General features: G+C 41.6%; 2 protein-coding genes across 1 annotated transcript; one reads left to right on the plus strand and one right to left on the minus strand.

Annotated features, from left to right (window-relative positions):
* Erich1 (glutamate-rich 1) overlaps positions 1 to 25,039 on the plus strand; it is a gene marked incomplete at its 5' end in the record, with an annotated part of 52,793,804 nt that overhangs the window by 47,404,534 nt on the left and 5,364,231 nt on the right.
* Defb9 (defensin beta 9) lies at positions 8,834 to 11,742 on the minus strand. Its single transcript, NM_001037509.2, has 2 exons — positions 11,634 to 11,742; positions 8,834 to 9,067 (listed from the first exon to the last, which is right to left on the minus strand). Exons 1-2 carry the CDS (start codon positions 11,692 to 11,694, stop codon positions 8,913 to 8,915), a joined length of 216 nt encoding a protein of 71 aa, NP_001032598.1. The 5' UTR covers positions 11,695 to 11,742; the 3' UTR covers positions 8,834 to 8,912.

Genomic DNA, 25,039 nt, shown 5'->3' on the forward strand with positions numbered 1-25,039 from the left:
TCACAGAAGTAATCAAGTGGCAAACCTCCCATGCTAAGGGTAGGAATACATGGATGCCCACCATTTCAGAAGGTCCCAGATCAGGAGGCCACGCCTGCTACAGGGACACCAGTACCACTGAGGGAATAAGGTTACAAGGGAAGGGGCAGGGTTATTTTGATCTTCCTTTGGAAAGTGAGGGATGCAGCATGGTCCTTAGCTTAGATGGGTTGGTTTGGATAAATTTGGTGGGTTTGAGTTTTTGACTTGTTTGTTTTGTTTTGCTATCTAGGAAGCCCCTAGTCTCTTGAGAGCTGCCCTTGTTATGACCAAGGAAGAAGAGTATTGTCTCCTGAAGCTTACATGCTTGAGGGTGGAAGAAGCTTTGAGCTTCATATTGTAAACATCAGAGGCATCCTTTTGGGGGACTCTGTACTGTCTTTCTTGACTGACTGTGGATGGGGTATGAGATTTTCATCCCCAATGTACATACTTTCCTGTTTTACTTTGTAGAGTAGTCAGGCATTACACCCTACACCATGTAAAGGGCAAATAATAAAATCTATATGTTGGTAGACACTGAACAAAGCAGACTGCTTTTTAAATTATGTGTCAATAACAGTCAGTTGATAGAACAAAACCCAACTTCTTTGAAGAGAATAGATTTTGTATGTAGTTTCTCATTGTACGGAACATACACTTTTCCTGAATCTCTATCCAATAGACACCACCCCTTGCCCCATGTCAGGAGTGTGCCAACCCTGGAATGGGTTGAATTGGGATGCAGAGTTGGACAGAATTGTAGTTTAAAGACTGATGGTCTCTTTCATTCTACTTAACTATACTGAATGCTTGCTGGAAACTTCTAAAACACCCCAAGACTTCCTTGCTCATTCTAAGGGTTAATAACTGCTTCCTGCCACACCTAAGGATCCATCCCATCTGCAGAAATCAAACCCAGACACTATTGCTGATGTTAAGAAGCACTTGTTGGCAGGAGCCTGGTATGGCTGTCACCTGAGATGCTGTGCCAGAGTCTGACCAATACAGATGCAGATGCTCGAAGCTAACAATTGGACTGAGAATGGGACTCCAATGGAGGAGTTAGGAGAAGGTCTTAAGAAGCTGAAGGGGTTTTGCAACTCCATTGGAAAAGCAACAATATCAAACAACCAACACCACTATATCTCCAGGAGACTAAACCACCAACCAAAGAGTACACTTGGAGGGACCCATGGCTCTAGCTGCTTATGTTGCAAAGGATTTTCTATTTAGACATCAATGGGATTGGAGGTCCTTCATCCTATGGAGACCCAAAGTAGGGGAATGCTAGGGTGGTCAAGTGGGAGGGGGTAGTTGGGTGAGTAAGCTCCCTTATAGAAGCAGGGGTCAGAGTGGATGGAATGAGGTGTTTGCAGAGGGGAAACCCAGAAGAGGACAACATTTGAAATATAAATAAATAAAATAACCTATAAAAAGGATATTTTTCACCTGTAAAGAGAAAGGAAATTTGCAAGTAAATGCATGGAGGTTGGAAAAAAATTGCTGGCTTTGGCAATTAAAACCTATAGCCTAAGTACAGGGGTTAAGTAAAGGGTAAATGGTAGGGCTCTTTTCTTTTGCCCAGTAGTCTTGCCTCTTGGCAGGAGGTTTGGCAATAAATTTTAGTGAACCAGGAGAAGAGAAGGTTCATTAACCCATTAAATGGCAAGAATTCAAGTAGATCTGCAAGGGAGTCACTTCATGGAGGCAGGTGTTCTCCATGTAAGAATGGTTATAATTCCACCAAGCACAAACAGAGCCCAACAGAGCATAAAACGTTGGAGTGCTAATGAAGAGGGCATTGTATCAGGTCCTCTAGGATGCCAAGAGCCTATCTGTGCTCATTCTAACAACTTAAGACTTAAGAATGTGCTAGAGGTGAAAAGCAAAAGAATCAGGAAGAGATGATTGCTGCCTTTGAAGGTGAAGACCATCAATTACACCTGAGGTTGAGAAAACAGTTTCCAGGAAGTCACCAATCAGGGGATATAAGGAAATGGAGTACCCCTGTCTGGTGACCATGGAGAAGGAGGGACCACAGGGTAGAGGTGAGTTATGTTAACAGAAGCTACCCACACAGTACAAGAGAAGGCGCAGAGATCGTGTGTTCCTGTTGAACTCTAAGGCTTTCACATCGAGGAGATGAGTGAGTGTATGTGAATCCAGGAGAGAAGATGAAATGAGATCCGAAGTCGTAGTCATTTGTTGGTAGGCGCTAAAGCCTGTAGTTAGAGATGGGTTTCTGGGAAATAGAGATCAGTGATTCAGGGATGGCTTTCAGGGTGTTGTGGGGAGTTACTCAGTGAAGCACCAGAAATAACACAATTCCAAATGATGAGGAGAGAGGTGGTGTGTTGGGATGGACAGAGGAAATCCTGCCAGACAGCAGGAAGTGATCCTGGAAAACAGCCATGGATAGCTCTTCTGTCTTTCCTCCTTTATGGAGCGGCCCACAGCATGGTAAGGGCAGGCACACCTGGCGTCTAGACTGAAGATTGATTACCAATGAACTTAGATGTGTAATTGGAGGAGGTCAGTGCTTCTTAAGTGCAGAGATCAAAAGTTACTCAACATAGAATGTTGTTTGTTTTTGAGACAAAAGGGAAAATGGTGCCTGAGATTAACCTTGAGGGTAGAGTGCAGGAAGGCCTGTCTATATGAGGTGGAGCCAAAGAAGGAATTGAGATGAGAGGGGCGGGGGAGGTTTTCTTGACCACCATGTAAAAAAGCAGTGTACACGGCTCATTATTTGTCTTAAATCTGACATCATCTCTCTTCTTCATCCACTTGATTGCTCAACAAATGTCTCGTACCCACGATCTTTCCTTCATTGTTATTTTATACTCAAGTGTTCCATCATTACTAAACTCACTTTCCTCATGTACTTTATATTTTACCTATATTCTAGCTCCGAAAGAGTCATCATGTTCTTGAGAAAGTTTCTCCCTTTAAGAATATGCTGGGGGGATCCTTTATATACCTATAGTGGGGACTTATCTGTCATGAGTGACAAGCAGCTGAGAGGAGGAGGAGGAGTTAGTTGTGGCTCACAGTGTGGGGGTGGGGGGGTGCTGCCTCCATATGAGAGGGAAAGCCTGAAGGCTGCATCCTGGCCCAGCTGGTCACTCGGGATGTGTAGTCAGTAGAGAACGGCTAGGTAATGGGGCAGAACTCTAAAACCTTAAGGCCTTTTCCCGTTCCCCACTTCCCCACTGACCTTCCTCTGTATAAAGGATCGCCAATCACCCAAAAGTGCTCTGCATGTTTGGTGGACTCTGTTCAAACACATGAGCTCATTTCTCACTCAAAGCACACCAGACTCTGAGGCTTGTATCTTGATGGACATTTGAGGTTGTTTTGTTTGATTATATAAGCAGTTGTTAATGTTAGAGAAAAAGACAATAAAAAAAGAAGAGGGATATGAAGTGGAAATCTCTGGTTTACTGAGAAACTCAGTTGTGTCATATGTCATTTTTCTGGAACCTGCCTTGTGAGAGGCCATTTGATATTTTGGTGAAAACAGAGTCTAGAGATGGTGCCTGGTGTTGAGAAAGTCGATAAATGGAGCCCTACAGTGAGGAAATGCTCTTGCATTGCAACACCTCACTGCTCTTTGCTGGTCTTCACTTATTAGGAAGAGGTGCACAAAAGAACTTCTCATAGTATTCTGAGTGGTTCTGGCCACTTTCAAATCATCGGAGCCTTCTGGTTTCTGCTGGGTTGTACCTCTGATATTGATTTGTGTTTGGTGATTAGTATTGGAGTGGACTGCTGGTACCCTGACAAGAAAAAGTATTTCCTTAAAGTCCTCCTTCTAAACAGGTCCTCAATGCCCTTTTCCTACCAACCTTTCTTTTCTGCTACCTCTGGTAGGTGCTCTAGAAGGGAGGTTGAAGAATTCAAGAACCCTCAATCACGTAGGTTAAGAAAAATCTAAGTCTGTGGGAAACAACAGTTTTTTTCCAAGTATGTGTAAAACTGCCAATGTTTTTTTTTTTAACCCAGGATCACATTTCCTCACAGGGGAGACAAAGGACAATTTAACTCTATCTTACTATCTTAAATTGGCACATTTGAACCTGCAGTTCCACACTACCGATTTAATATCACCCCTGGAAGTCTCTTTCAGAAGTGTTAGGACAAATAACCATAAACCTCTTAGGCTTTCCTAGGAATTTCTTGCCCCCAGCCTGGGGCAGGGGGTCCCTGGAAGGACAGACAATTTGGATGTCAGCTCTGGATAAAGCACAGCTACAGTCCCTTTGCCTGGGCTTTCCCATAACCACTCACTAGAGGAGGCAAATAAGATCACGGAAAGTGCTGACCGCATCTTTCCCGGGCCTCTGTAAGCACTGACCTATATAAACTTTCTCTTTTATTCCTGACTCATTTTTCTCTAGAGAGAAATATGTATCTACTGTATAGATGGCCTTAGTGTCTTTGTATAGTGCCAAGGAAACTCAAAGCCAAAAATGTAACCAGGTTGCAGGAATTACCTTTGGGACTGTGACAGCTAGTCTTCAATGAAGATGGGGGTAATGAACACATGCCTCTTCTGGGATTCCACGTGGGTGTATTGGTGTGGGACTCCACTTGTATTGGTGTGCAAAACAGATGTTGAAACATCTGCATTGTAATGATTTCTACTTACATATTTGCCATTTACTTTTCCTTTAATTATATGTAGCAAGGTATCTAAAGATGCTAAGTTTGTTACAAAACAAAATTTAGAGAGAGAAGGAATAACAGGAACTCTTCTGCCAGTATATGATACAACCTCAGCTCAATTAAGATAAAGATTGTTGTAATATTCCAGGGACATCCAGGCTTCTCTATAACCGTTCAGCATTCAAGTATATCTGCTGATGTACCAAGAGCTCTAGCATGCATTGGGCATCTCCAAAACAGTCATCTTGATAGAGGTGGTTTTCCACAGGCTGCATCTGTGTCAGTACTTCAGATTCCTTCAAGTGAGAGCAGCACATACATGTCAGTGTGTGTGTGTGTGTGTGTGTGTGTGTGTGTGTGTGTGTGTGTGTGTGTGTGTTAGGGTGGCTTGACTAGGCTCAGGTATTTAATGCCCACAAATTTACAAGTCAGATCATGGTTTTCTTCAGAATGGAACAAACACAAGTATATTTTTTTCTTCATTGAATCTAAAAGTATCCTTCAGGAGCCTATGTATTAAGGCTGGATTGTCCTGTCATGAGGACTCCCAGTTCAACAAATGGAATTGGAAAATGTTTCACATACTGGAAAATTAAGAAAGAGGCTTATAAATTGCATTTGCAAGTAGAGGAAAAGTGAAAGTACAGTGGATATCAGGAAATAATTTTCCTTTTATGTACAGCTTCTGTTTGTGGCCACAACTATCTTTGAGCTCACTTGACACCTCAAACTGGCCTTCAACTTGTGATCACCATACTTAGTCTCCCAAGTGCTGGGAATTTTGGCACGTTCACCTCAGAAAAGTGTTTACTTGAATTATACTTAAATCTTAAAATGCAGAGAAGTATAGAGTGGAAATTGCCTTAAGCAAAGGAACAAATTAAGCTTTAAGATCTTGCCATTAGCTTCCTTGATCGGTCTGGAGGACTTATACTAAATGAAGTAAACCAGAGGTAGAAATAAAAACACCAGTTTCTAGTCTCACTGCCATGTGGAATCTCAGAAGAAAAACAGCCCATACATAGAAGCAGAATACAACTGTGGTGGGGTAGAGTGGGACAAAGGAGAAGTGGGTCAGGGAATAGCAAGTATCAGATATACAGGATATGTAGTTCCTATGATGTAATTGTGTTGCTACCTTGAAGATATTTGATAAGATTTTGATAGGAAAATTAATTTTGGGTGCTGTTAAATTACTATCCCTCAAAGGATATCTACTAGACTCCATGAAATAGAAGATTTTTTTTAATTTAGTGGGCTATAGCAAAACTTTCACTACACAAAAACCATAATTCTAGTGTTGAAAATGAAATCCTAAATTGAGCTTAACAGTAGATGTTAGCCGATGGGAAAGAATCCACAAACTCAAAAGGAGCTCCATTGAGATTTCCCAGTCTAAATGACAGAAAGAAGGAAGCCTCACAAGTCTTCTCAGGATTGAAGAGGGAGCCCAGAGCCAGAAAATGGAGGTCACAAGACCCCTTGTAACTCTCCTTTTTCTGAAATTTTCTTAACTGTTCACCTTCTTGCGTATATCATCACCCTATTTTCACACATCTGCTCATTTTGTCCTGCTCTTTGCCATTTGGCAGCAACATTCACTTTTCAATGATGACATTAAGATTGATTTTATGCTACTGATAACCTCTTACCGTACATGATATTATACTGTGTAGTATTGTGTCTACTATACCTGCATAATACTGGGTACAATATATTTCATGGCTCGTTTTTATTTAATTTATGTGGCTATGTTGGTAATGTGCATTTGGTCCTCGATATTTTCTTACTCTTGGTTGCCTGCTTATGTAACAAGCAAGCCTGGCATGAGTGAATATATCCCAAAATGTTATGTTGTGACCCAGTCTTTAAGTATCAGATTATTGAAACAGTGGTTCCCAAATAAATTAGAATCGTGCTAGGAATCACCTCCTAGAAGAAGAAATTTGAAGCCCACAGAGCTACCAGAGAAGGACCTTACCTCCTGGAGAAAGATTTACAACTTGCCAGATGATGTTGAGCTGATAGAATGATGGTGAGACCACGTCTTGGCCTAATCTTCTGTCTCCCACCTTCTGTCTGAAACGTGCCCTCGGTATCAGGATCTCAAAGGTGCCCTGGAGTGTAGTGAGAGTTAATGGATCTATTTGTTGTCCTTCTTAATATGGCCATAACAAATAAGGCTTCTTTTCCTGCTTTTCACTACTAATTATGACTTTAATTATCCCGGGCAATGTAAGTGTCCTAATCTTCCTCTCTGGAGTAGAAGGTCTGACTCCACACTTGCTAACACCTATAGTTTTAGGAAAACATAAACCAAAACTATGGTCGAGAGGTGGGTGAGCTTCTGGGATTTTCATTGGAAAATGTTTTGGACCAACTCTGAATGCATGGGAAAATATATTTTAGGTGATATTTGTGTTTCTTCTCTCTTCATTTACATCTTGATCAATTGGTTTGGGACATGAAGAAGGTGGGAATCAAGGTGTCATCCTCCATGATCCCAGAGACAGGAGGCAAGGCACAACCTTTAGTAACACACTGGAGAGGACCAGGTGCACCGAAGGCCAGTGTAACAAACCAGAACAAAAGGGAGCCAGCACATTGTTGAATTCTCCGTGTTAGTTACTGTCTATTGCAAAAAGTGTCTGATGAGTCATGAGTGGTGTACTTATCTGTGGAGATAGCAATGTATCCATAAGTGTCATTTTATTAGGATGTTAATTTAAAAGAATAACTATAGTAGGGTTCCCCTATGGCAGATTATCTATCTAGTTTCACGTCCTTGGTCACATTATGACAACCAGTTATGACTAACATATGATGAAGGAGGTTTTGAATCCAATAAAAAGGCAGTTTGATAGGTCCCTAACATTTGTGATCCTATTTTATCAGTGGGCATACTGTGCAGGCAGATCAGGGCTGTAGCTTGCAGTGTGTTCACAGCTGAGTGAGACTGATAACTGTTTTTGTTCTGTGGTAGCAGGCATAGTGCCTTCCATACAATGAACACCAGAGAGTAGTGTGTTGTAGTTGAGAACCAGCTCAGTATCTTCATGTTCAATAGTGCAAAAATGGGATGCCTTCATCCTTTGGTAATAGGAGCCACAGTGGAATTATCAACCATATGCAGGGCAGACCACATGCTCAGTAATAGTTGCCTAGCACAAAATAGACTCCATGTTCTTTCTTTCTCTGTCTCTCACTCCTTCTCTCTGTCTTGGGCATGAATGTATAAACACAGTTTCTATTGTTTTTTTAACTTTAAAAATTTTATATGTGTATATCCTATTTGTATTCAGACACACCAGAACAGGGTATTGGGTCATGTGACTGCTGGGAATTGAACTCAGCACCTCTTGAAGAACAGACATTGCTCTTAACCTGTGAGCCATTTCTCCACTCTCATCCCCTTTTTTATCGTATTTTTTAAGAGAGCAAAGTTAGTGGAATAATTAGGGATGGGATCTAGTTGGATTTGGGGAAGGTATCGTATATAGTCAAAATATATTTTACAAAGAACAAAACAAAGCAAAAATAAAGTGTGTGTGTGTGTGTGTGTGTGTGTCTGTGTGTGTGTGTGTGTGTGTCTGTGTACTGTTGGTGTTGTTGCTGTTGCTGTTGTCATTGCTGACCAAAACAATACTGATCAAAACACTGAGACATTATCCACAGGGAAAAAAAGCTTTGGTGGGACAATTTACTGTTATAAATGCTGTTCTTATAAAACCATCATGTGATTGGGGATTTAGCTCAGAGGTAGAGCACTTGCCTAGCAAGCCCAAGGCCCTGGGTTCGGTCCCCAGCCCTGAAAAAAAAATAAAACCATCATGTACTGCCTTAGGGCTCTAAGCCTCAGATCTACAAATGGAGCCTTATTTAACATTGAGAACATGGAAGAGTTACCTTCTGTTAAGTTTCAGGGGGACTGAGAACCTTATTTATTGTCAAGTCTTGTGGTTCTTCTGCACTACTCACATGTGTTTTGGCAATAAATTCCAATAACATTTGTTATTACTCAAATCATTACTCAGAACTAGGCAGGATTTCTGGAATCCCCCTCTCCTGTTCCCAGGCAGGACATGAGCCTTGCAATTTCTCAACCCTTGCTAGACCAAAATATAGGTTTCAATAGGGTCTGAAGTAGGTAAGCTTAAAAATGTTTCCTTTATTAAAACATCAGTTACACATATGTCACTTGACTCCTATGTGCTTCCTTTCAATCATCGTATGTTCTTGCAACAGTAGCGCTTCTCCGGGTAACAGCTACCCACATGGGAGGTAGGAAAACGACAATAGGTATTGAGACAGTACCCTCTGATTCTCTGGCACTGCTCAAACTCTGTTTTTAATCCAAGATGTTTTAGTTCTCCAACAACTGCAAGGAGAGAGCAGATACCATTTAGAGTCATATGTATAATGCCAATAATTGAGAATGTTTTGCTGATACAAGATAGGTAGATAACATCTAATTTAATGGGGGAAGTTTTCTCTTCTAAGACATTTTCATGGGAGTGAACCTTAGGACAGGTAATGAAATCACACACTTGGCAAGGATGAGCAGCAGTATTATGAATGTAGCTTTTATGTTTGATATTTAGACTCAAGCTTCTTCCCAATACACCTATTACTACATCAGAGAGAGAGAGAGAGAGAGAGAGAAAGAGAGAGAGAGAGAGACAGAGAGACAGAGACAGACAGAGACAGACAGACAGAGAGACAGACAGAGAGGGAGAGAGATATAGAGAAATAGATATATAGAGAGGGGGGTTTGGGAGACAGAGAGGGAGAGGGAGAGAAAGAGGGAAGGAGAGAGAGAGAGAGAGAGAGAGAGAGAGAGAGAGAGAAATTTGTAAGAGTAAGGATGAAAATGTTGAGCCTCAGAGTAGAAGAATAAGCAAGACATGGAGTCATGTATCGTGTGTTCTCTCTTACATAGAACCTAGAGGCATAAATTAGTGTGTGAAGAAGAAAGGGCATTTGGATTATTATATGGGAAAGGACAAATAAAAGAGTGATTTTGATCAAAGTCCATGATATCCATTGCAATACTAGTGAAATTAGTATTTTAATTACTTTGCTTAATTTTACATTATCATAATTATTAAACCTTGTAATCATTTACTATTTGCATATGTGGAATTATTTTCCACATGTGTTTTATGGGAAGGGTTGCTTTCACTGTCCAGAGGATTTTTAATCTGTGATTTCTCCTGAAGTCTGCTAGAATATGAAAATACTTGGTGTAATCCTCAGTCATGTGGCCAAGTTTCAAAATGTTAGAGGTCTCACATCACCCTTTACAATAGCCACAGATAATATAAAATATCTTGGTGTAGCTCTATTCAAGCAAGTAAAAGATATGTATGACAAGAATGTCAAGTTCCTGAAGAAAGAATGTGAAGAATATATCAGAATATTGAGTGACTTCCCATGCTCATGAATCAGCAGGATGAAAATAGTGAAAATGACCATCTTACCAAAAGCAATCCTCAGATTCAATGTATTATCTATCAAAACTCCAACACAATCTTTTAATCAACCTTGAAAGAGCAATTCTCAACTTCATATGCAAAAATGATAAACCAGGAGAGTCAAAACAATTTTGAGCTTTAAAAATTTTGGGAGGTGTCACCATCCCTGACCTCAAGCTGTACTTCAGAGCAATAGTGAGAAAAACTGGATGGTATTAGTACAGAAACAGGTATTTTGATCAATGGAATTGAATCAAATAACCAGAAATAAGCCCACACACCTATGGACACTTGATTTTTCATAACGAATACAAAACCATTCAATAGAAAAAAGAAGGGAACTTCAACAAATGATGCTAGTCTAACTGGATGTCTGTATAAAGAAGAATGAAAATCTATCCATATTTATTACCCTGCATGAAACTCAAGTTCATGTGGATCAAGGACCTCAATACTGTATCTCATAGAAGAGAAAATGGGAAATAGCTTTGAACACAATAGTACAGGAGATAACTTGGTGGATAGCATACGGAACCTCAAGAAAGAGACAGAGACCTGGGTTAGGGGAGGCACCAAAGAATCAATTGGGGTGTCCATAGCTGTGACTGACAGCATTGGGGCTATGGAGCCCGGGGAGGCTGCCTCCCATGACCAGGCAGTAATCATAGGGATACCAACCCCATCTCATCCTGTCTAAAGAAATGCAGGGAGTGTGGATGGAGCACAGCCTGGGGGAGTCAATAACAGGCCCAACTTGAGACCCATCCCATGGACAAGCACCGGTCCCTGACACAATTCGGGATATTTTGTTCTCCTTGAAGATAGGAATCTACCATGGCTGTCCTGTGATGGACTCTGCCCACCACCTCACTCAGACACATGTAGACACCCACAGTCAAACTGCGGATAGAGCTTGGCGACCCTTGTGAAAGAGGAAGGATTGAAGGCCCTGAAGGGGATAGAATGTCCACAGGAAGACCAAGAGATTCAAGTAACTTGGACCCTTCCAGCTCTCAGAGTCTGACTGAACTACCAACCAAAGAACATATATGGGCTATACTTAGGCTTCCTTGTACATATGTCATAGACATGCAGCTTGGTCTTCATGTGGGCTTCCAACAACTGAAGTTGAGTGTACTCCAGAAGCTGTTGCCTGTGTGTGGGATATGTTCTTGAACTTGGGCTTCCTTGTCTGGCGTCAGTGGAAGAGGAAGTACCTAACCTCATACAGACTTGCAGTACAGGGGTTGGGGTTACCCAGAGTGGCTCTACAAACTCAGAGGAGAAGGGGATGGAGAAGGATTGTTGGAGGGGTGAGCTGGAAAGCGGCAGAGAATGAGATGTAAAGTTAATAAGTAAGTAAAGAAATACATCCATCAGAATCCGTGCCAGGATCATTGCTTCTACAGGATCAGGTTTCTGCCTCAAGGTCCCCAGTCCTAAGCAGGGGCTGCAGCCCCTCAGGCTTACCTGGAGTGTCATAGGAGAAAAGGAGGCAGCATATCAGCAGCAGAGAGCAGAGAGTCCTCATGGCAGGCAGAATGAGCACTCAGACTCCTGAGAGGGTCAGTAACTCCTGCAGGACTGAAAGTCTCAAGAATGCTGAGGGTTGACTGCAGCTGGGGGTGAAGCTCATGAACTCGCCCTCCTGCTGTGTGTCCTGAGGCATTTCCAGTATTGATGATGTGTGTTCATGCTAAGTTCTGCATGGATTTTCTTTTCATTCTGATAACTCTATTTTATTGTCTCATGATTGTATTGCTGGACCTTTCAGGGTAGAGATTCTAAATGTTCTCTGTCAATGTCGCCCATGCTAGTACCTTTCTGACCAAAATGAATCAGAAAGGGTATAAGAGAGAAAAGCCTCACATTCTAGTAGGATAGGTCAGCGCAACCCCTGTCTGAACAGAAGCTAAGCTGATTGAGGGATGAGAGTTCTTTCTCAGTAGCAATGGCAAGTTGCCCCTCTTTTTAAATCAATCAATCAATCAATTGATGAATTCACTTTACATCCTGATCACAGCCCCCTCTCTCCTCTCCTTCCACACCCTTACAGATCCTCCCTCTCTAAACGCCTTCCCCTTCTCAGAGAAAGGGAAATCCTCCTTGGTTACCACCTTGCCCTGGGACATCCAGTTCCAGCAGGACTAAGCACATCCTCTTTCACTGAGACCAAAAAAGGCAGTCAGCTAGGGGAAAGGGATCTAAAGGCAGGCAACAGAGTCAGTCCCTATTCCAATTTAGGAGACCCACATCAAGACCAAGCTTGCATATCTTATACAAATGTGTAGGGAACTAGGTCCAGCCTCTGCATGCTCTTTGGTCAATGGTTCAGTCTCTGTGAACCCCATGTGCCCAAGTTGACTCTGTTTTCTTGTGTCTTCTTGACTCCCTGGCTCCAGCAATTGTACCCCCGACTCCTCTACAAGACTCCTGAATTTCATCTAATGTTTGGCTGTGGATCTCAGAATTTGTTTCTATCAGTTGCTGGATGAAGCCATTTAAGAGACAGTTATGCTAGGCTCCTGTGTGCAAGCATAGCAGAGCATCATGAATAGTGTCAGAAGTTGACTCTCTCCCTCGGGGTGGGTCTCAAGTTGGGCCAGTCATTGGATGGTCATTTCCTCAGTCTCTCTTCCTTCTTTATCCCTGTGCATTTTGTAGGTAGGAGAAATTTCGAGTTGAAGTTTCTGTGGATGAGTTGTTCCCATTCCTTTGTTGGAAGTCGTACTCGTCTACAGAATGTGACCACTTCTGTTTCCATAGTTCCAGCTGCTAGGATCCTCAACTAGGGTCACCCTCATAGACTCCTGGTAGCTTTCCCTGTCTGAAATCTCTGGCTAGTGCCAAGAACTTGTCCTACTGATTTCCATTCTCATTCCCAGCCTTCTCCCCTAACCCCACATCTGATTACCATCCATATGCCCCTCTTCACCCTTTCCCATCCAGTTGCCCCCCTCTATCATCCTCCAATTCTATTTAATTTCTGTTCTGAGAAAGATCCATCCATCCATCCTTCCTTGTGCATTCTTTGTAATTTGGCTTCTTTGTGTTTGTGGAGTGGAGCCTGGTTTTCCTTTACTTTATGACTAATGTCCACTTCTCAGTGAGTGCACATCATGCAGGTCCTTTTGGGTCAGGGATACCTCACTCAGGATGATCTGTTCTAGTTCTATGCATCATTCACCTCCAAATTTCATGATTTGATGTTTTTTTTTTTTTTTTTTTTTTATTAACTTGAGTATTTCTTATATACATTTCGAGTGTTATTCCCTTTCCCGGTTTCCGGGCAAACATCCCCCTCCCCCCTCCCCTTCCTTATGGGTGTTCCCCTCCCAACCCTCCCCCCATTGCCGCCCTCCCCCCATAGACTAGTTCACTGGGGGTTCAGTCTTAGCAGGACCCAGGGCTTCCCCTTCCACTGGTGCTCTTACTAGGATATTCATTGCTACCTATGGGGTCAGAGTCCAGGGTCAGTCCATGTATAGTCTTTAGGTAGTGGCTTAGTCCCTGGAAGCTCTGGTTGCTTGGCATTGTTGTACTTTTGGGGTCTCGAGTCCCTTCAAGCTCTTCCAGTTCTTTCTCTGATTCCTTCAATAGGGGACCTATTCTCAGTTCAGTGGTTTGCTGCTGGCATTCGCCTCTATATTTGCTGTATTCTGGCTGTGTCTCTCAGGAGCGATCTACATCCGGCTCCTGTCGGTCTGCACTTCTTTGCTTCATCCATCTTGTCTAATTGGGTGGCTGTATATGTATGGGCCACATGTGGGGCAGGCTCTGAATGGGTGTTCCTTCAGTCTCTGTTTTAATCTTTGCCTCTCCCTTCCCTGCCAAGGGTATTCTTTTTCCTCATTTAAAGAAGGAGTGAAGCATTCACATTTTGATCATCCGTCTTGAGTTTCGTTTGTTCTAGGGATCTAGGGTAATTCAAGCATTTGGGCTAATAGCCACTTATCAATGAGTGCATACCATGTATGTCTTTCTGTGATTGGGTTAGCTCACTCAGGATGATATTTTCCAGTTCCAACCATTTGCCTACGAATTTCATAAACTCGTTGTTTTTGATAGCTGAGTAATATTCCATTGTGTAGATGTACCACATTTTCTGTATCCATTCCTCTGTTGAAGGGCATCTGGGTTCTTTCCATTTTCTGGCTATTATAAATAAGGCTGCGATGAACATAGTGGAGCACGTGTCTCTTTTATATGTTGAGGCATCTTTTGGGTATATGCCCAAGAGAGGTATAGCTGGATCCTCAGGCAGTTCAATGTCCAATTTTCTGAGGAACCTCCAGACTGATTTCCAGAATGGTTTTACCAGTCTGCAATCCCACCAACAATGGAGGAGTGTTCCTCTTTCTCCACATCCTCGCCAGCATCTGCTGTCACCTGAGTTTTTGATCTTAGCCAATCGCACTGGTGTGAGGTGAAATCTCAGGGTTGTTTTGATTTGCATTTCCCTTATGACTAAAGATGTTGAACATTTCTTTAGGTGTTTCTCAGCCATTCGGCATTCCTCAGCTGTGAATTCTTTGTTTAGCTCTGAACCCCATTTTTTAATAGGGTTATTTGTTTCCCTGCGGTCTAACTTCTTGAGTTCTTTATATATTTTGGATATAAGGCCTCTATCTGTTGTAGGATTGGTAAAGATCTTTTCCCAATCTGTTGGTTGCCGTTTTGTCCTAACCACAGTGTCCTTTGCCTTACAGAAGCTTTGCAGTTTTATGAGATCCCATTTGTCGATTCTTGATCTTAGAGCATAAGCCATTGGTGTTTTGTTCAGGAAATTTTTTCCAGTGCCCATGTGTTCCAGATGCTTCCCTAGTTTTTCTTCTATTAGTTTGAGTGTGTCTGGTTTGATGTGGAGGTCCTTGATCCACTTGGACTTAAGCTTTGTACAGGGTGATAAGCATGGATCGATCTGCATTCTTCTACATGTTGCCCTCCAGTTGAACCAGCACCATTTGCTGAAAATGCTATCTTTTTTCCATTTGATGGTTTTGGCTCCTTTGTCAAAAATCAAGTGACCATAGGTGTGAGGGTTCATTTCTGGGTCTTCAATTCTATTCCATTGGTCTATCTGTCTGTCTCTGTACCAATACCATGCAGTTTTTATCACTATTGCTCTGTAATACTGCTTGAGTTCAGGGATAGTGATTCCCCCTGAAGTCCTTTTATTGTTGAGGATAGCTTTAGCTATCCTGGGTTTTTTGTTATTCCAGATGAATTTGCAAATTGTTCTGTCTAACTCTTTGAAGAATTGGATTGGTATTTTGATGGGGATTGCATTGAATCTGTAGATTGCTTTTGGTAAAATGGCCATTTTTACTATATTAATCCTGCCAATCCATGAGCATGGGAGATCTTTCCATCTTCTGAGGTCTTCTTCAATTTCTTTCCTCAGTGTCTTGAAGTTCTTATTGTACAGATCTTTTACTTGCTTGGTTAAAGTCACACCGAGGTACTTTATATTATTTGGGTCTATTATGAAGGGTGTCGTTTCCCTAATTTCTTTCTCGGCTTGTTTCTCTTTTGTATAGAGGAAGGCAACTGATTTATTTGAGTTAATTTTATACCCAGCCACTTTGCTGAAGTTGTTTATCAGCTTTAGTAGTTCTCTGGTGGAACTTTTGGGATCACTTAAATATACTATCATGTCATCTGCAAATAGTGATATTTTGACCTCTTCTTTTCCGATCTGTATCCCTTTGATCTCCTTTTGTTGTCTGATTGCTCTGGCTAGAACTTCAAGAACTATATTGAATAAGTAGGGAGAGAGTGGGCAGCCTTGTCTAGTCCCTGATTTTAGTGGGATTGCTTCAAGTTTCTCTCCATTTAGTTTAATGTTAGCAACTGGTTTGCTGTATATGGCTTTTACTATGTTTAGGTATGGGCCTTGAATTCCTATTCTTTCCAGGACTTTTATCATGAAGGGGTGTTGAATTTTGTCAAATGCTTTCTCAGCATCTAATGAAATGATCATGTGGTTCTGTTCTTTCAGTTTGTTTATATAATGGATCACGTTGATGGTTTTCCGTATATTAAACCATCCCTGCATGCCTGGGATGAAGCCTACTTGATCATGATGGATGATTGTTTTGATGTGCTCTTGAATTCGGTTTGCCAGAATTTTATTGAGTATTTTTGCGTCGATATTCATAAGGGAAATTGGTCTGAAGTTCTCTTTCTTTGTTGTGTCTTTGTGTGGTTTAGGTATAAGAGTAATTGTGGCTTCGTAGAAGGAATTCGGTAGGGCTCCATCTGTTTCAATTTTGTGGAATAGTTTGGATAATATTGGTATGAGGTCTTCTATGAAGGTTTGATAGAATTCTGCACTAAACCCGTCTGGACCTGGGCTCTTTTTGGTTGGGAGACCTTTAATGACTGCTTCTATTTCCTTAGGAGTTATGGGGTTGTTTAACTGGTTTATCTGTTCCTGATTTAACTTCGATACCTGGTATCTGTCTAGGAAATTGTCCATTTCCTGAAGATTTTCAAATTTTGTTGAATATAGGTTTTTATAGTAAGATCTGATGATTTTTTGAATTTCCTCCGAATCTGTAGTTATGTCTCCCTTTTCATTTCTGATTTTGTTAATTTGGACACACTCTCTGTGTCCTCTCGTTAGTCTGGCTAAGGGTTTATCTATCTTGTTGATTTTCTCAAAGAACCAACTTTTGGTTCTGTTGATTCTTTCTATGGTCCTTTTTGTTTCTACTTGGTTGATTTCAGCTCTGAGTTTGATTATTTCCTGCCTTCTACTCCTCCTGGGTGTATTTGCTTCTTTTTGTTCTAGAGCTTTTAGGTGTGCTGTCAAGCTGCTGACATATGCTCTTTCCTGTTTCTTTCTGCAGGCACTCAGCGCTATGAGTTTTCCTCTTAGCACAGCTTTCATTGTGTCCCATAAGTTTGAGTATGTTGTATCTTCATTTTCATTAAATTCTAAAAAGTTTTTAATTTCTTTCTTTATTTCTTCCTTGACCAGGTTATCATTGAGTAGAGCATTGTTCAATTTCCACGTATATGTGGGCATTCTTCCCTTATTGTTATTGAAGACCAGTTTTAGGCCGTGGTGGTCCGATAGCACGCATGGGATTATTTCTATCTTTCTGTACCTGTTGAGGCCCGTTTTTTGACCAATTATATGGTCAATTTTGGAGAAAGTACCATGAGGAGCTGAGAAGAAGGTATATCCTTTTGCTTTAGGATAGAATGTTCTATAAATATCCGTTAAGTCCATTTGGCTCATGACTTCTCTTAGTCTGTCTACATCACTGTTTAATTTCTGTTTCCATGATCTGTCCATTGATGAGAGTGGGGTGTTGAAATCTCCCACTATTATTGTGTGAGGTGCAATGTGTGTTTTGAGCTTTAGTAAGGTTTCTTTTACGTATGTAGGTGCCCTTGTATTTGGGGCATAGATATTTAGGATTGAGAGTTCATCTTGGTGGATTTTTCCTTTGATGAATATGAAGTGTCCTTCCTTATCTTTTTTGATGACTTTTAGTTGGAAATTGATTTTATTTGATATTAGAATGGCTACTCCAGCTTGCTTCTTCTGACCATTTGCTTGGAAAGTTGTTTTCCAGCCTTTCACTCTGAGGTAGTGTCTGTCTTTGTCTCTGAGGTGTGTTTCCTGTAGGCAGCAGAATGCAGGGTCCTCGTTGCGTATCCAGTTTGTTAATCTATGTCTTTTTATTGGGGAGTTGAGGCCATTGATATTGAGAGATATTAAGGAATAGTGATTATTGCTTCCCGTTATATTCATATTTGGATGTGAGGTTATGTTTGTGTGCTTTCATTCTCTTTGTTTTGTTGCCAAGACGATTAGTTTCTTGCTTCTTCTAGGGTATAGCTTGCCTCCTTATGTTGGGCTTTACCATTTATTATCCTTTGTAGTGCTGGATTTGTAGAAAGATATTGTGTAAATTTGGTTTTGTCATGGAATATCTTGGTTTCTCCATCAATGTTAATTGAGAGTTTTGCTGGATACAGTAACCTGGGCTGGCATTTGTGTTCTCTTAGTGTCTGTATGACATCAGTCCAGGATCTTCTGGCCTTCATAGTTTCTGGCGAGAAGTCTGGTGTGATTCTGATAGGTCTCCCTTTATATGTTACTTGACCTTTTTCCCTTACAGCTTTTAATATTCTTTCTTTATTTTGTGCGTTTGGTGTTTTGACAATTATGTGACGGGAGGTGTTTCTTTTCTGGTCCAATCTATTTGGAGTTCTGTAGGCTTCTTGTATGTCTATGGGTATCTCTTTTTTTAGGTTAGGGAAGTTTTCTTCTATGATTTTGTTGAAGATATTTACTGGTCCTTTGAGCTGGGAGTCTTCACTCTCTTCTATACCTATTATCCTTAGGTTTGATCTTCTCATTGAGTCCTGGATTTCCTGTATGTTTTGGACCAGTAGCTTTTTCCGCTTTACATTATCTTTGACAGTTGAGTCAATGATTTCTATGGAATCTTCTGCTCCTGAGATTCTCTCTTCCATCTCTTGTATTCTGTTGGTGAAGCTTGTATCTACAGTTCCTTGTCTCTTCTTTTGGTTTTCTATATCCAGGGTTGTTTCCATGTGTTCTTTCTTGATTGCTTCTATTTCCATTTTTAATTCCTTCAACTGTTTGATTGTGTTTTCCTGGAATTCTTTCAGGGATTTTTGCGATTCCTCTCTGTAGGCTTTTACTTGTTTATTAATGTTTTCCTGTGCTTCCCTAAGTGTGTTCATGTCTTTCTTGAAGTCCTCCAGCATCATGATCAAATATGATTTTGAAACTAGATCTTGCTTTTCTGGTGTGTTTGGATATTCCATGTTTGTTTTGGTGGGAGAATTGGGCTCCGATGATGGCATGTAGTCTTGGTTTCTGTTGCTTGGGTTCCTGCGCTTGCCTCTCGCCATCAGATTATCTCTAGTGTTACTTTGTTCTGCTGTTTCTGACAGTGGCTAGACTGTCCTATAAGCCTGTGTGTCAGGAGTGCTGTAGACCTGTTTTCCTCTCTTTCAGTCAGTTATGGGGACAGAGTGTTCTGCTTTCGGGCGTGTGGTTTTTCCTCTCTACAGGTCTTCAGCTGTTCCTGTGGGCCTGTGTCTTGAGTTCACCAGGCAGCTTTCTTGCAGCAGAAAAGTTGGTCTTACCTGTGGTCCCGAGGCTCAGGTTCGCTCGTGGGGTGCTGCCCACGGGCTCTCTGCAGCGGCAGCAACCAGGAAGACCTGTGCCGCCCCTTCCGGGAGCTTCAGTGCACCAGGGTTCCAGATGGTCTTTGGCTTTTTCCTCTGGCGTCCGAGATGTGTGTGCAGGGAGCAGTCTCTTCTGGTTTCCCAGGCTTGTCCGCCTCTCTGAAGGTTTAGCTCTCCCTCCCACGGGATTTGGGTGCAGAGAACTGTTTATCCGGTCTGTTTCCTTCAGGGTCCGGCGGGGTCCTGCCGCTCCTGGGCCCTCCCCCACGGGAGCCCAGAGGCCTTATACAGTTTCCTCTTGGGCCAGGGATGTGGGCAGGGGTGAGCAGTGTTGGTGGTCTCTTCCGCTCTGCAGCCTCAGGAGTGCCCACCTGACCAGGCGGTTGGGTTTCTCTCTCACCGGGTCTGGGAGCAGAGCGATTTGATGTTTTTTAAATTGCTGAGTAGTATTCCATTGTGTAGATTGACCACATTTACTTTATCCATTCGTCTGTTGAGGGACATCTAGGTTGTTTCCATTTTTTGGTTATTATCAGTAAAGCTGCTCTGGCCATAGTAGAACAAGTGTCCTTGTGGTATTGTGGAGCATCTTCTAGGTATATGCCCAGAAATAGTGTAGCTGGGTTTTTAGGGGTGGGTAGAGCTATTCCCAATTATCTGATAAACCACTGTAATTGGCTAAACTGTCCAACACAACAGGGACTTCTTTATACCAATTTCAACATATACATCTTTACCACATGGTGTCACACACTCTTAGTTACTGGCCATTTCATCGGAGGAAGCAGCTGGAAGTAAAGATCTATCAAGTATCTTATGCTTTGGACCAGGGCTGCTCTGAACTCATGGGATAAAGGAATAAAGCCATAGGGGATGTGTGAGGTAGAAACAGGAGCAGGACAAAAAAACAATGCCACATATTCCAAAAAGTAAAGAATGACAAGCTCTTGGGCTGTGAAGAATATGGGAGAAGGATGTGGGCAAACAGGTCAGTGGGAGAATTGACTGGGTGAGCAATTTCTCCAGAAGGCTCCAGGTTACCATGGTCTTGTAGTTTGCTACGTTGGCAAAAGAAAATCCATTGCTGCTTTCTGTTAGTCACTTGTCAGACTTTGTTAGAGCAAAGTACCTCACCAAAACTTTACTGAAAAAGAACTTTGCAAATTGCCTCTGATTCTGGCCTGGAGGCAGGGACACTTCTGCTCTCAGTGAGCATGCACTGTTTTGCAGTGCTTCAATCTCTCCCAGGATTCCAACCATTCATGGCACTTTAGGCATTTCTGTTCATGAATTACATCACTTGGAATCACCTGAGTGATTCCAAGTCATGGGCACAGGGGAAATCAGTCATCCTTCTCAACCCTTCATAGTATTATGAATTAAATGTTATTAAAATTTTCAAACTATGGACACTTTAGATATTCTCAGAAGAAAAGGAGTCACAGATTTACCATATTCTTCCACCTGCAGCGAAGATCTTATTCCGAGTCCTTGCCAGATTAAGCTTTCTCAGTAACTGAAACCCTAAAACTGTGAGCCTCCCCCAGTCTGCCCTGCTGCTGTCCTTGTCCATCTGATCTCTCGAAACAGCCCTTCACCAGCTAACATGTACACTGTCTCTCATGAACACAGGGAGTTCGTTACTATGTAACAGGCATAACCGTTAGACTGGTTTAAGAAAGTGGTGGCTCTAGCTTCTTCTCTAGTGTCTATGGTTCCTGTAGTCATGGGCAGAGGCTTATAGAACCAGGCATGATTTCCTCCTGTTGATCAGCCTTAAATCCAATTAGACTCTATTTTTAATTTTTTGTCAGAAAATATGGAATCTTTTCTTTTAACCTGTTTTTTTTAAGTTTATACTGGTTTGTTTTATTTGACAAGATTTGATATAATCTAGGAGGCTCCCAAACTTCCTGTGTAGCTACAGATGACTTAAAACTTGTCATCCTCCTGCTTCAATCTCCATTGATGGCATATACCCTGATGCTAAGTCATTGTGGAGTTGCGGATCAAAGCCAGGATTTATAGATGTTGGACAAAGACTCAGCCATCTGAGCTACATCTTCAGTTCTTGTTTTTGTTTTGTAAAGTGGTGGCAATCTGCTGCTCTTTTCCTGTGGTATCTCCTTTTCTCTCTCGGTTTTCTATATATATTTCCAACAAGAATTCTGAGATTTTATACTTCTTTCCTCTGATCTTTTCCTATTTTGTTTCACTAGAGAATTTCTTGTGTGTGCAGAATGTATTCTTACCTTTCCCCCTCACCTCTTACATTTTAGACTTTACCCATTTACTGATAATTTCCTCTCCTGTTTTTTATTTTTTCTAATTAGACAGTAATTATGAAATGCCAATTATCTTTTGATCCTCAATCTGAACATTTGGCTCCTGTCCAACATTGCAACATGGCAGTTTGGACCAGCTTCCTGTGGCCTAGTTCTTCAGGTTCACAATACCCTACCCCTTGCTGTAGTGAATGCCTGTGTATTTAAGATTAAGGATGAAGCTCCAAGCTCTGTTTTGTGGAAACAGTGGGAGCAGAGTGTCCTTTCAAGTGGTTCCATTGCAAGATGTTTGCCCAATAAGATTTTCTTTAATAGTCAAACCTACTTGTATTTTTAAGGTATGATGGACAGAGATGATAAATTTTCTTTTTAGTGTGCTGGGTGTACAGTATGCAGAGGAAAGTGTGTACCTGTTATGGTGGCACTGAAGATGGTTTGATATCTAAGATTATTTATTTATTTATTTATTAACTTGAGTATTTCTTATATACATTTCGAGTGTTATTCCCTTTCCCGGTTTCCGGGCAAACATCCCCCTCCCCACTCCCCATCCTTATGGGTGTTCCCCTCCCAACCCTCCCCCCATTGCCGCCCTCCCCCCAACAGTCTAGTTCACTGGGGGTTCAGTCTTAGCAGGACCCAGGGCTTCCCCTTCCACTGGTGCTCTTACTAGGATATTCATTGCTACCTATGAGGTCAGAGTCCAGGGTCAGTCCATGTATACTCTTTAGGTAGTGGCTTAGTCCCTGGAAGCTCTGGTTGCTTGGCATTGTTGTACATATGGGGTCTCGAGCCCCTTCAAGCTCTAAGATTATTTATTAATGTGTCTGCAGGTGCATCAGTTCTTTGATCAAACATTGATTCTGAGACAGGATGTTTTACATAAAAATTCTTGTTTGTTTGTGTAATGGTCAGTAGGATGTGGTAATGGGAAACATATAGAATGTATAGAAAGCAAAGTTAATTGTTTTCTATTAAGAAATTGCATTGTAAACTTGTTATGTCTTGATTATTTAATAGCAGTCAAAGGCCTCCCTTTTTCTGAAAATAACTCCTAAGGAGTAGGAGATGAGGGTTTCAGGTGGGGGAAAAAGGGAAGTAGTGTGAGGAGGGAAAGAGGAAGAGAAATTGAGATTGAGATGTAAAATAATAAAAAGGTAAAATTTTAAATGCATTTAAAAATTTTCAGCAATATTATTTCTTTGAGAATTTCATACAATGAATTATGATCTTATTCTCTTGTTTTCCAATCTCTTGCAGACACACACCCACATCCCTGTTCATAGAACCCCCATGGCTCTCTTAAACCTATTGAGTCCAGTTCATGTCCATGAATTGTTGTTCTCCAGTGTAGGCCTTACTCTTGAGTATGATCTATATGCTATTGGTCACACTATTACAGAAAACTGCTTGTGCCCTTCCCATAAGTAATCAAGTGACGAGAGCTCCCCTGCTAAGGGTGGAAATACATGGCTGCCCACCATTCCAGAAGGTCCCAGACCAGGAGTCCGAGCCTGCCACAGGGACACAAATACCACTGAGGGAATAAGGTTACAAGGGAAGGAGCAGGGTTACTTTGAGCCTCCTTTGGAAAGTGAGGGATGCAGCATGGTCCTTAGCTTAGATGGGTTGGTTTAGATAAATTTGGTGGGTTTGAGTTTTTGACTTGTTTGTTTTGTTTTGCTAGTAAGCTGCTAGTGTCTTGAGAGCTGCCCTTGTGATTACCAAGGAAGAAAAATATTGTCTCCTGAAGTGTTCATGCTTGAGGGTGTAGGAAGCTTTGAGCTTTATAGTGTAACCATCACAGGCATCCTTTTTGGGGGACTCCTTACTGTCTTTATGGACTGACTGTGGACGGGGTATGAGATTTTCATCCCTCATGTACATACTTTTCTGTTTTACTTTGTACAGTACTCAAGCATCATAATCTACACCATATAAAGGGCAAATAAGAAAACTATATGTTGCGAGTCACTGAACAAAGCAGAATGCTTTCTATATTATGTGTCAGTAACAGTCAGTTGATAGAACAACACCCAACTTCTTTGAAGAGAATAGATTTTGGATATAGTTTTTCATTATACTGAATGTACACTTTTCCTGAATCTCTATCCAATAAGACACCATCCCTTCTCTCATGCCAGGAGTGTGCCAAGCCTGGAACAAGTTGAAAGGGAATACAGATTTTGACATAGTTGTAGTTTAAAGACTGATGGTCTGGTGTTCTACCTAACTATACTGAATGCTTGCTGATAACATCTAAAATACTCCAAAAGTCCCTTGCTCATTCATAGGGTTAAAAACTGCTTGCTGTCAGACCTAAGGTTCCATCCCACCTGCAGACACCAAACCCAGACACTACTGCTGATGCCAATAAGCACTTGCTCACAGGAGCCTGGTATGGTTGTTCCCTAAGAAGCTGTGCCAGAGCCTTTGCAATACAGATGCAGATGCTCGAAGCCAACCATTGGACTAAGAATGGGAACCCCAATGGAGGAGTGAGAAGAAGGTCTAAAAAATTGAAGTGGTTTGCAACCCTATAGGAAAAACAACAATATCAAACAACCAACACCATCGTTTATCCTAGAGACTAAACCATCAGCCAGAGTAAACATGGAGGGAACCACGCATCTAGCTGCTTATGTGGAAGAGGATTGTTTTATTTGACATCAATGGGAGTGGAGGTCCTTGGTCCTGTGGAGATCCAAAGTAGGGTAATGCTATGGTGGTTAAGTGGGAGGTAGTAGTTGGGTATGTGAACAGGGGGCAGGGAGGATGAGAAAGGGGGTTTGCAAAGGGGAAACCAGGAAGGTGGGACAACATTTGAAATATGAGTAAATAAAATAACCAATAAAAAGGATATTTTTCACTTGTTAAGATAAATGAAATTTGCAAGTAAATGCATGGAGGTAGGAAAAAAAACTGCTGGCTTTAGCAATTACAACCTATAGCCTAAGAACAGGGGGTTAAGTAAAGGGTAAATGGTAGGGCTCTTTTCTCTATTTTTTTTTTTTGAACGTAGGACTTTTCTAGCTTGCTGACTTGATGCTCTGGAGAGCTACAGGGGGCTCGTACGAAGCCTCTTGAACCCATGACAGATGAGCACAAGTTATTACCACGGAACTTGTTAAGGTGCCCTCACTTGCAATGTCATGAGAAGACATGAAGAAGGTGTCATAGAAAGACCAATTTCACGAGTAATAATTTGAAACCTTAGGCTCTGGCTTTAAAATTTTGTAGCACAAAGCTAGAGAGATAGCTCAGTGGTTAAAGCACTTGTCATATAAGGGTTAAGTAGAGGGCTCTTTTCTCTTGCCCAGTAGTCTTGCCTCTTGACTGGAGGTTTGGCAATAAAGGTTTAGTGAACCAGGAGAAGAGAAGGTGCATTAACCCATTAAATGGCAAGAGGTC

The sequence above is a fragment of the Rattus norvegicus genome, chromosome 16, assembly GCF_021556685.1.
Source record: "Rattus norvegicus strain SHRSP/BbbUtx chromosome 16, alternate assembly SHRSP_T2T, whole genome shotgun sequence".
Lineage (NCBI taxonomy): Eukaryota > Metazoa > Chordata > Mammalia > Rodentia > Muridae > Rattus > Rattus norvegicus.

Bases quoted from the DNA above. Each gene is read 5' to 3' on its own strand.
- Defb9 (NM_001037509.2), bottom strand. From the start codon at position 11,694: ATGAGGACTCTCTGCTCTCTGCTGCTGATATGCTGCCTCCTTTTCTCC. The intron at 9,068-11,633 runs GTAAGCCTGAGG...CTCTCCTTGCAG, and splicing joins TTTCTCCTATGACACTCCAG to TTGTTGGAGAACTAAAACAT.